Source organism: Lissotriton helveticus, chromosome 5_1, assembly GCF_964261635.1.
Source record: "Lissotriton helveticus chromosome 5_1, aLisHel1.1, whole genome shotgun sequence".
NCBI classification, from domain to species: Eukaryota; Metazoa; Chordata; class Amphibia; order Caudata; family Salamandridae; genus Lissotriton; species Lissotriton helveticus.
The window spans coordinates 216,458,819-216,470,928 of record NC_136065.1 but is presented as its reverse complement, the minus strand read 5'-3'; the positions used below and the strand labels follow the sequence as shown (position 1 = coordinate 216,470,928).

Here is a 12,110-nt window from a genome sequence, read left to right as displayed (position 1 = left end):
CACCATTCATGGTACAAGAACATCTCATTAAAAGGTACTGTTTTATGGGACTAAACACAATTGCCTAATACTTACCGGCAAAGTTTCTCTTCCTGTGCAATTGTCAGCAGACTTCACGAGGGACAATGGAGGTTCAGTGACTGGATGTGCCCCAGGAGGGGGTAGGATTGAAGTGTGCAGTGGGTTGGCGGGGAGGGGGACCGCCCTGCCAGTGGTCCTCAACTCTACTGTCCTAACCCGCCACTTATGGACTGAGAATAATCTTGGGGAGGCTTCCTGTGTTCAGGTACCTCAGAGGGCCAGTGCACTATGCGGTGCCCTGAGTTTCAAGTAAGGCAACTATTTGCTGTATCGCAGTGTGGCCTGCTGGCACAATGTGCACAGCAGAGGGTTCAAGACTACAAACAACATAATGCTATGCTCAACTGCAATGACAATTTTAATTTCATAGTGCCTTTGACATGTGATTGTTGCTAGAGTGTTATGCCATTGTTTAGGTACCTCGGAGGGCCGTGCAACTGTTTGCTGCAGCACTTTGTGGCCTGCCGGCACAAAGTGCTCAGCAGAGTGTTCAAGGGTATGGTCACATTAATGCTATGCTTAAATGTAAAGGCGATTTACTTTCTTAGTGCCTTTGACATGTGATTGTCGCTAGAGTGTGAAGCCATGTATAATGATTAATATATCCAAGTAGGATACTTGTACTCTTTTAGTGGTTTATGGTGAATTATCCGATTTGATATGAATAAAATCTATGCCATGAACAGACTTCATGAGGGACGGGCGCTGTGCAACATTATCAGGGTACTGTGGGCCCTAGGCAACAAATGCGTTAGCCCACCACCTGTTGCTGGGATGCTGTTTTCCATTTCAGGCATACTTCACAGGCACTAGGGATTGCTAGTTAATATTTCGACAATCGGGTGCCGTTCCTAAATGGCCAAGCATTAATATGCAATGTTCTGTAGCGTGGCTGCAGCCCAGCAAATTTAAAGAACCGTATTTTCTCTTTCCTTTTTAAACTCAAATACCTAGAAAGAGTTACGATTTATTGGTTACATAATCCACAGGTGAGTGGGATTGCGAGAAATCCATTTACGTCATAACCACTTTATTCTATGGCCAAGGTGGGCGGAAAAGGAGGACCGATCAGCTGGTGGTCGTGGACTCTACTGCCCTAACGTGCAACGTATGGACTGAATAGAATTTGGAGAGGCTGCCTGTGTTCAGGCACCCTGGTGGATGATGCGGTATGCGGAGCCCTGGATTTTAGTAATGCAACTGTTTGCTGTAGCATGTTGGGGGCTGCCGGAACAATGTGTACAGCAGAGTGAAAAGCTTGTTAGAATGAGTCAGTCATGTTCAATAGTATGGCCAAGCTCAAGTGCAGGGTAATGTTGTGCCAAATTTTCTTATTGCCTTCAACATGCTGTTGCCGCTGAAGTGTAAGACCAGAACTGAAATTCCAGGGTACTGCTGTGCTTAATTTACATAATGCCTTTAAAAGGTTGATGCGGCAAAGCATGATGCTACAAATAATTGTTTATGAATAAATAGTAGTGTTTTCTCCTGTGGGTCTGTGACTCTGAGAACATTTAGGGTCAGGGTCCCACTTTTGAGGGCGCCAGAGCCCGGACAAGGGGGAATATAAGGTTTTCTGATAAGTCTTCTTTGCATACATAAAGCCCACACTAGCAGAAAATAGGTGGCATGTAGGGTTTCTGTCTCCCACATTCGCACTTCAGCGGTGGCAACAGCACCCCATTAATGGGTGCAGCACGGTCCCCCTACGTTAAGGTAGGCATTATTTTGGGGTAGAGCATAGCAACAAGTCCATTAATTTGGGCGGAGTACAAATGTTGGGATTTTGTCTAGTCCCTTTAGTCATTAATGCTAGTGAGAAGGATCTAATGTCATTAGGAAGGCTTATGTTGCGGAAGGCCGGATGCATGACTGTGGTCAGAAGTAATTTTGCAAGCTGCCACAATAGGTGCAAGTTAGCACAACTAGTGTTAGTAGGTGTAAGGGACCAGTTACACAGAGCTGGGGTGCATCTCTCAGGAAATGCATCTGAGCTTGTTAACCGCATTATTCTGGTGGCTATTAGGGAGCACTGTCAACGTCGAGGGGGGGGGGGGGGAGTGCACCTGGTAGCTTCTCACCCTGTGGCGGAGCACTGACAGTTAACAACAAAGGGGGATGTACAACAATGGAAATTCAGTGTCTGGATGGGCCCCAGGAGGCGGTAGGATCCACTTCTGCAGAGGGTAGGCGGAAAATGAGGACCGACCTGCTGGTGGTCCTGGACTCAACTGCCCTAACCCGCAACTTATGGACTGAGTAGAACCTTGGGGAGGCACCCAGGTGGGCCAATGCGTTATGTGGTGCCCTGGATATCAAGTGCTGCACCTGTTTGCTGTGTGCGTTGGGGCCTGCTGGCACAATGTGCGCAGCTGAGTGGAGAGCTTGGCGGGATGAGACAGACAAGTTCCATTGTAAGGCCAAGGTCAAGTGCAGGTGTAATGTTGTGCCCAATTGTCTTACTGCCTTTGACATGTTGTTGCCGCTAAAGTGTACGGAAAAAACTGAAGTTCAAGTAATGTCGTGCCTGATGTACTTAATGCCTTTGACAGGTTGATGTGGCTAAAGCATGATGCTATGAATAATTGTATATATCCAAACAGGATGGTTTTCTCCTATTGATCTGTGAAGAATTACCTGGTTTGATGTGAAATAAAAGGCAACCCCATAGACAACATGTTCGGACTCAAAAATGTCAGAAATGGAGAAGGGTGAATGTCGCGTTGTGCGCATACTATGTGGGATTCTCTTCTAATTACAGACTGGTGTACACACTTGAGAATGGCAACTGATAATCTCATGGCTGCTAAAGAAATTGGATCCAAATATGAGTTGAATGTATAGTGCACAGGATGCTAAATTAATCCAGAATGCTGCCTATAAATTCCAAAACAGCAAGATTTGACAGACACCATACATCTCTATCCTCCAGTTGTCTACTGCTGAGGTAATCCCATTCTCCGTGGCTCTGCACAGTTTAAAACAGCCCTGGTACGGGTCGAGGAGATGGTAGGTTTAAGCACTTTTGGAAAACTTTAGTGCCAGATTGTCCTGATTGCACTTGGGTGATCCACCAATCTTCGAAATAGTACAGAAATTGGTTAGGTTTGTGGGATCGAAGGCTGGCATTTCCATCATTCAGTATTGGCATCTTTGTTGTTGCTGGAGTGTGTTTTAGTGCACCATGGGTAGGTCTCACAATGTTAGTTGGACACTTCTTGCTATTTTAGGGAAATACCAACGAATTCATGAAAAACACAAAGATCTAGGGAACAAATCTAGCGTTGTACTTGTCAGTCTCACAGAGTTTAGTTAATTTAATGGTATTACAAGCTCAGAATTACAGGCAGGCTTCTTAGTGGCGGAATGGAATGTGTGTCGGTATTAGGGTATATAAATGCTGTACTGTATATACTGTAGTAAACGTCACTGAGTGATGCAGCTAAATAACTCATTGTTACATAGGCCTTACGTGGTGTTAACAGACAGACACACAGCTTTACCAGAAACCTGAAAATTGGTCCAGGAATGCGGCTTGTGTTAAATGTAAGTCTTTGATGCTTAGAGAGGCGTCATTTAAAGTTACAGTGAAAGCTCTCAATATTACAGGTAAATCTTTATGATTTATTTTCCACTTCATCTCTACTACAGAAATATTACTTTATGTATTAGAAAAGTGGGGCACAACGTTAACAATAAAGACTCATTTGAATAAAGTATCGCTGTTGAACACACTTAGCTTTAATAACAGTCAGTAAATTCTGATTTGACTGGGATTATTCAGTGTATGTAAATGGTAGAGGTCTAAAGAGGCCGGAACTTCATTTCACATGTTTTATAGGAATAATTGAGCCCTTTTCCCGTTTTCCAGTTAATACCATCTGCATCAGAGGTGTGTGGCCCACCAAGGTACAGTCCATTGAGATTGGCACGGTGACAGCTTGCATACCACCAGGCTCCCTTAAAGGACGCAGCACAGCTCCCTGGGTTAGAATCATTGTCCTGGTCAATAGTTGAGAATGGCTGGTTCAGATGAATATCAAGGGAATGTCCTGTAAACGAGAGGAGAGCAGTTTATTTTTTAAACGGTACTAGCGTTGTAATACAGTGATTTAAACATGCACACCCAAACATTGCATGCACACGTGTGCCTGCTAGCACACACACACTATGCCCCATGACCCTAATTTTCAAATGTGAGCTTCTGCTTTATAGGGGGGTAAAAATAAAAACCTATTAAACGTTGCTTTACTAGAATGATTTAAATAAATAGATTTTGTTTCCTGTAGTTTGCCTGCATTTTCCATAAATGTGGTTATTTATTTCAGCCACTTCCAAAGCAAATTTCATTTTTGCTATTCATTCCGAGTTTATATGTCTCACTTAGGTGTCTGATAAGGTGTTGTGTCATTACATACTGTACACAGCATATAACAGATATACAACATACAGATATAAAACATACTGGGCTCGGGGTTCCACTCTGGGGCTCACTAGCCATGCTATTGCTAACCCCATTCACCTCCCAGGCGCGCAACACCCATTGGGCTCACGGGGCTTCAGCCCCCCAGTCGTGCCTGGCAGCCCGGGCTGACACAGATTCGCAGGCTGGCGAGCATGTAATTGCAGCCGCACCCGAGTACTTAACAGTTCTTTAACCCCTACTGCGCTACCGCGTTTTCCCGCTGTGCGCGGGAATTTCAAAAATGGCTTGTTTATGACAAAGCCAGCTCGTCATCCGCGTAGCGCAGTTAACGCCCATGACGAGCTGACTTTGTCATTAGCGCCGAAGGGGTTAAAAGACCATTTAGTTGTAAATGAGGCTTTTGTTGTGTGGTCACCCCTTCTCACAGCCACTTTGTCCGTGGTTGAAAGAATTAGCCCCCCCCCCCGAAATATTTTCAGCCCCCCCCCCCCCCAAATTTGGTTCTAGTTGCCCGCCTGCCTCCCGCTCATCCGTTTCTCCCTGGTGTGCCAGCGCCCACTCCTATCCTGCTCCTCTATTTTTTGATTATTAGTCTTCTGTTGTGGCGTAATTTCATTACAAAGATTCTTGCTGAAAAAAATCTTAAGACACTGGCAGATATATATCTTAAAGATGTACATTTATAGTGTACATTTATAGGGTGCATGGCCAACTGCACATGGGAATGGCCGCTCGGTAGCCGAGCTCCGCTGCGCCACTCAGAAAATATTCGTCTAAATTCCTCCGCCCCGGGCCGAATATTCTTCCAGAGGGACCTAATGCAGCTTACAATTACTACTTGAGCAGCAGACGAAGTTTTAGCAGATCGGAAGAGGTCGGGCGAGGCTGCTATCGTCGCACGCTCTGCCTGCTGGGACTGCGCCGGAGGAGAGTGGCGCTCCTCAGCAGGAGAACATCACGCAAAGACGCGCCTGCGGCCTGGGCCGCGACTGAACCTGCAGGGGGAAAATGGTGGCACTGACGTCTCTGGCGGCAAAATAAGCAGACACCAACTATTATCCCAGCCTAAGGGAGGAAGCCAAGAGGTTAGTGGAGCTTTGACGCTGGCCGAGGCCGACCCCCCGCTCTGAATCCACAACCTGCATCGTGATAGGGGCTCCTGCATCGAGGCTTGTTTCACCGGGGCTGTTCTTCCTGGCTGTGGCCCCTCCCTCGTATGACCTTCTAGTGAAATGGGCAGACCCGAGGGCCGAGCTGACGACTGGTTACCCGCTTGCCGGCTCGTGTGGTTCCCGGGGAGGTGAATGGCGCTGAATGGGGAGCGCGAGAGAGGCCGAGGTGCACTGAGCTATTGAGGTTGCTGTGGAGTCCGCCCGCGGCCTGAATGATTGACCCCCCCCCTGCAGGTGTTGTCCAGTGCAACCGGGAGGACCTTGGGACCCTTTTCATCTTGTGGTTGGGGATGACAGGCGGCCATAACTGACGCGCAAAGGGAGGGGCCCTGACGAGTGATCGACCCTGGAGTAGGCCTCAAAAAAGACTAGTTGTGATGCTGAGGCCCTCTGCGGCCACCTCTCGGATTGCCGCCCCAGCCATTCCCGGGGCCATACCACATAGAAGTTCCCACCATATTGGGAAAGAGGCGAGTCCATCCAGCCCAGGGCACACAGCCCTGAACTAAGCCCTTTGAATCTGCATACTGGTGTTTTGGGCCCCTCACACCTCACCTGGGTACCATTGGGGGCGGCGTTGCTTTAGGAGTTAGGGTTTCACCTGCCAAAGCTGACAGGCCGGGTGGAGGAATTCACCGCAGGCGGCAGTGAGTAACGGGTGCATCCGGACCCTCCCCTTCTGCCCCCTGAGGGAGAAGTCATGGCGACGGGCCGAAGCAGATGAACAGTAACACAGACCAAACTAGAGAAGTTTGCATTGCAGAAACATTAAGAAGATGACTGGGGAGCGGCTACGCTCCAATGCGAAACAGCCGAGCCCACAAACAAAGACCTTACAGCATGTCTGAACTGGGGTGGCAGAGTGGGCTAAAGAACGGTAATGGATTAAACCCAGATCTTTTGACTGTGAGTGTTTGATTGATTCAGATGCTCCGTCCATCACCACCCCCTTTTGTACCGCTTTTGGCCGCCATAAGTGTGGAAGGGTATGCTCAGACGTGAGTCCCTTGCTCACTTTGCCACTGGATTCAAGCAAGCCGGGCTGAAGACGGCTGGAATGCCAGAAACCGGTCCTCGGAAGCTTGTTTCCGGTCCAGGGAAGACATGGCTTGGCAGTTCGGGCTGGACTGTTCCCATGAGGCACAGGGACAGACTGATTTGCATATAGCCATGTCTGAACTGGGGTGGCAGAGTGGGCTAAAGAACGGTGATGGATTAAACCCAGATCTTTTGACTGGGTATGAGTGTTTGATTGATTCAGATGCTCCGTCCATCACCACCCCCTTTTGTACCGCTTCTAGTGAAATGGGCAGACCCGAGGGCCGAGGTGATGACTGGTTACCCGCTTGCCGGCTCGTGTGGTTCCCGGGGAGGTGAATGGCGCTGAATGGGGAGCGCGAGAGAGGCCGAGGCGCACTGAGCTATTGAGGTTGCTGTGGAGTCCAGCCCACGGCCCGAATGATTGACCCCCCCCTGAAAGTGTTGGCCAGTGCAACCGGGAGGACCTTGGGACCCTTTTCATCTTGTGGTTGGGGATGACAGGCGACCATAACTGACGCGCAAAGGGAGGGGCCCTGACGAGCGATCGACCCTGGAGTAGGCCTCAAAAAAGACTAGTTGTGATGCTGAGGCCCTCTGCGGCCACCTCTCGGATTGCCGCCCCAGCCATTCCCGGGGCCATACCACATAGAAGTTCCCACCATATTGGGAAAGAGGCGAGTCCATCCAGCCCAGGGCACACAGCCCTGAACTAAGCCCTTTGAATCTGCATACTGGTGTTTTGGGCCCCTCACACCTCACCTGGGTACCATTGGGGGCGGCGTTGCTTTGGGAGTTAGGGTTTCACCTGCCAAAGCCGACAGGCCGGGTGGAGGAATTCATCGCAGGCGGCAGTGAGTAACGGGTGCATCCGGTCCCTCCCCTTCTGCCCCCTGAGGGAGAAGACATGGCGACGGGCCGAAGCAGACGAACAGTAACACAGACCAAACTAGAGACGTTTGCATTGCAGAAACATCAAGAAGATGACCGGGGAGCGGCTACGCTCCAATGCGAAACAGCCGAGCCCACAAACAAAGACCTCCTTACAGCAATCACGGCAGTGTGTAACTCTCTCAAACCCGGATTGATACGGTCACCAAGGAGGTGACCCTAATTAGGGAAGACATGAGGCGGATGGCGGAGCATGTGAGTACTGTTGAGACACTACTCTAGAACTGGGGACTGACACCACCCTCCTTAAGAAACAGGTTTCCGAACTGCGCACCACCCACGAAGCAATGGCTCTGCAACCGGATGACTACGAAGGCAGTATGAGGCGAAACAACGTTCGTATCCTTGGTATTTCGGAGTGGGCAGAGGGGCAAGCAGCTGACCTGTTCGTAGAGGAGCTAATTCTAAAACATCTACAGCTGCGTGGCATGTCTAAGTGTTTTTCCATTTAACAAGCCCATCGTGTGCCTGGGAGTAAGCTGAAGCCGGGGGCCCGCCCCCGGCTGCTCCTGGCCCGCGTATTTATTTATTTGTCGGATTTGTATAGCGCATAGCTGCCCCAACGACGGGGCATCCCAGCGTGACCACAGACCCTAAACAGGAACCATGGGAGAAAAGATGAAAAGTTAAATAGGGAAAAGCCAGGTCTTAATGACTTTTCGGAAAGCTAGGTGGTTCTGGATTGTTCTGATGGAAACAGGGAGCAAATTCCAGAGCTTCGCCGCTAAACAGCGGAAGGAACGACCACCATCTCTAGCTTTCAACACGCACAGCATGCAAACCAACGCTTGATCGGCCTATCTGAGCAGACGCCGTGGCACATAAAACTCTAGCAGATTGGCCAACCCCAGAGGTTCCTGTAGCATCAAGATCTTATGCGATACACAGAGAGACTTAAATTGAATGCGCTTCTCAACAGGCAGCAAACGAAGTTTCTGGAGCACATGGGAAACAGAACAAGATTTCGGGAGAGCCACCAGAATGCGAGCTGCTGCATTCTGTACTCTCTGCAGATGCTTGATACTGGTTTTGTTTGCACCTAAATAAAGGGAATTGCCATAATCTAGTCTGGATAGAATTGACGCCTGGACAATGGTTTGACATACGTTTGGGGGAAAGAAACCCAGCAAAGGTTTCAAGCCTCGCAAAAGTCCAACGCATGTCCCTGTCACAACTTTTGACTGGGTGTCGAAAGTCAGGCCACTATCAAACCACACTCCCAAGTTTTTCACAGCCTCCTTGGGCAGGGTGGCAGATTTGAGGCGATCTGGCCAACACTGCTCGGACCACAAGTCAAGATTCTTCCCAAACAGTAAGATCTCAGACTTACTGGCATTCAACTGCAGGCAGTTATCCGCCATCCAGGTCGCAACCACTGAAAGGTCCCCCTTGAACTTAACTAGATTAGTAAAACATTTCTTGGAGAAGGCGATCACCAATTGGGTATCGTTAGCATACGACACCAATGACATGCCCTTTCTTTAGCAACCGCAGTCAAGGGGCGAACATAGATGGTGAACAATAAGGGGCTCAAGACTGAGCCCTGCGGCACCCCCTGATGCAAAGCAAACTCATGTGAGTGAAAAGGAAGCATGGAGACTTCGAAGGACCTCCCCTCCAAAAAAGACCGAAACCAGTTCAATGCCGCATCCCTGATACCAATTTCCCGCAGGAGCCTTTGAAGTATTGCATAGGAGACGGTATCAAAAGCGGCACTTAAGTCCAAAAGGATCAAGGCGGCTGTGTCCCCGACATCCAGTCTCGCCCGGATAGCTTCCGTCACTACCAGCAGGGCGGACTCAGTGCTGTGGCGTGCGTGGAAACCATGCTGTGATGGATCCAGGAGGGCATTCTGCTCAATAAACTTAGAGAGAGTGGAATTCACATGGGATTCAACCAGCTTCTCCAAAACAAGCAACTGGGAAATAGGGCGATAGTTGCCTGGCTCAGCTGGGTCCAAGGAGGGTTTTTTGAGCAGTGGAATAACTTTCGCATGTTTCCACGCACCAGGTACGGAGGCGGACGACAGAGAGAGGTAAACCAAGTCGATGTTCAGCGGGGAAATAAGAGCATGAAACTGACGAAAAAGGGCAGGTGTCAAAGGATCGGCAGGCAAGCCCGATTTGATTTTCAAACAGAGGGATTCGAATTCCAAATGTGTCAGGGGAGGAAAAGATGACAGGCTGTTTCCCACCATAGGACTGATAGCCCCCGGGTCCGCAACCTCAATAAACAAAGTCGGGGTAGGTAGACCAAGGTATATCTTCTCGACTTTATTCACAAATTACCGTGCCAGCTCATTACACTGATTGTTCGAGGAAATCGGGGAAGCCCCCGTATCACCCGCACAACAGGGAGAAAACCGACTTAGCGGGATTGGTGTTAGCCGAGATTTTATCGGCCACATACTCCGCTTGAGCTCTCTGAATAAGCATGTGGTACTGCTTAATAGCTGCTCTATATTCACTTTTTGCTCCTACATCATTGGAGCTTCTCCAGACACGTTTGAGCTGCTTACAGCCCTTTTTGGCTAGGGTTAATGAGTTGTTAAACCAGGGGTTGGACTGCCCACAACTCTTAACCCCCCCCCCCCCCCCCCCCCCAATTTAGCTGGGATGCAGCTGTCTAAGCCTAGCGTCAACCACTCATGAAACCGAGAGTTTGCCACATCCACGTCCAGTGGCAACTGAGGTCTATGACTAGCCAAACAAGCGGAAAAGAGATCCATGTCCAGCTTATGCCAAGGGTGTTTCAAGATAAGGACGGGCGGATCAAGACGGATTTTCCCTGCAGCCGCAGCGAGAACAAGACCAAGAAGTGGTCTGTCCAGGCCTGCGGGGCTGGCCGAGAAATCGTTAAAGAGCTTAAGTTCGAGAATATGGGATCTAGCAAGTGACCTGCCACATGCGTACACTCAAGGACACGTTGAGCCAGCTGATAGGCCTCGAGGTCAGCCAGAAAGCTGGTGTTCTCAACCCTCCCACTATCCTCAAGATGGAGATTAAGGTCCCCTAAAATCGAATTTAACTTTCATGATCGTGATGTGATCCTTCAGACCGCTTGAGCGGTCCCCCCATTGACAGTGGAAAATAGCTGGGTTACATTCTTTCCGGATTTCACCTTGAGGGTCCAGAAACAACAACGTAGTTTCCTAGAAGTGAAACGGGCCCTCAGAGACCAGGAGATCAAATACACCTTGATGTTTTCAGCAAAATTCTGAGTAGAATCTGACGGCAAATTGTGATTCTTCACAAGGCCCGAGGACGCCTGGGACTGGCTCGATGGCTAGCGGACTGTTGGCAAGAAACCGCTCAAGTCTCCATCAGCGATCAATGAACATGGCGACTGGCGCCAACAGAGGTGCTTCCCTACACACTCTGATTCAGACTCTCATGGTCCCACTGGGTGACTATGATCACTGCTCTACGATGACAGACTGATTGGTAACCCTCGGTTCTCCTTTGCTCACCTGGGTATCATTTTGACTTCATTTGTAATAACTTTTTGCTCGTGCCTGCCTAGGGCCGCTGATGTCCTTACGATTTTGAACTGTAGGTAACACAGTATACTGATGATTCTTGCTTGACATTTGATAAGTGTGCCCCTAAAACACTGTATTATTTCTGTTATGCCCAATGGGAATATTGTCCGGGGCGGCTTCTAGGAATTGTGCATATTGGTCCAAGGAGTGGGGTTGCTCATGTTCCCGAAGTTGACAAGGATGGGCGACAGGCACTCTGCAAGTTGGGGGGAGGCAGGTGGTTTCAGGCTTGCTGTGCAGGGAGGCAGGGTGGGGGGAGGGCGCTTAAAATACCTCACATTAAAGAGACTCTCCTGCAATACACCAAATACTATTTTGCGGAAAATGTGGGGTCGCTAGCCTCGGCGATGATACTCTGGGGGGGCATTCGGGGCGGTTATAAAGGGCAGGGCACTGTCATTAATGGTGGGGCATCGGACCGAACGCTCTCGGAGGGTGATCGAAAAGGAAACGGACATATTGGCCTTGGAGGCGACTTTCTCGCAGGCTCCTGATCCCACTGTTCAACAGAATCTCAAAATTAAGCGACAAAATTATAGACAACTCCTATTGGAGGTAGCTACGACGCGCTCCTTAGCTACCCTACTACGAATTTATGAACAGGGGAAGCGTACAGGCAAACTCCTGGCGTGGCTGGAGCGTAAGGAGCTGGCAGCGCGCTGGGTAAGCCTGGGCGTAGTTCGCGAAGTAGAGCTACGCGTAGCTACGTGAAGTGCACTTCGCGAGCTACGTGTAGCACTACGCGAACTGCGTAGTGCGCTGTTCGTGATGATTGCACAGTGCAATCATTGAAAACAGCATCTTGCACAGTGCGAGCTGTCTTTTACTGCCGCTCGAGTAGATATTTACTCGAGCGGCAGCTTCCTCAACGCGGACTGGTAGTTTCTCATCGCGAGCGGTT

At 49.5% G+C, this 12,110-nt stretch overlaps 1 protein-coding gene across 1 annotated transcript in view; it reads right to left on the bottom strand.

Annotated features, from left to right (window-relative positions):
• Positions 1-3,684: 3,684 nt before the first annotated feature.
• LOC144754343 (ficolin-2-like) overlaps positions 3,685-12,110 on the bottom strand; it is a 192,087-nt gene continuing 183,661 nt past the window's right edge. Inside the window, exon 11 of the mRNA XM_078642032.1 lies at positions 3,685-4,133. Coding sequence (XP_078498158.1) covers positions 3,886-4,133 — 248 coding nt within the window. The 3' untranslated portion in view covers positions 3,685-3,885. The remainder of the gene's footprint in view (positions 4,134-12,110) is intronic.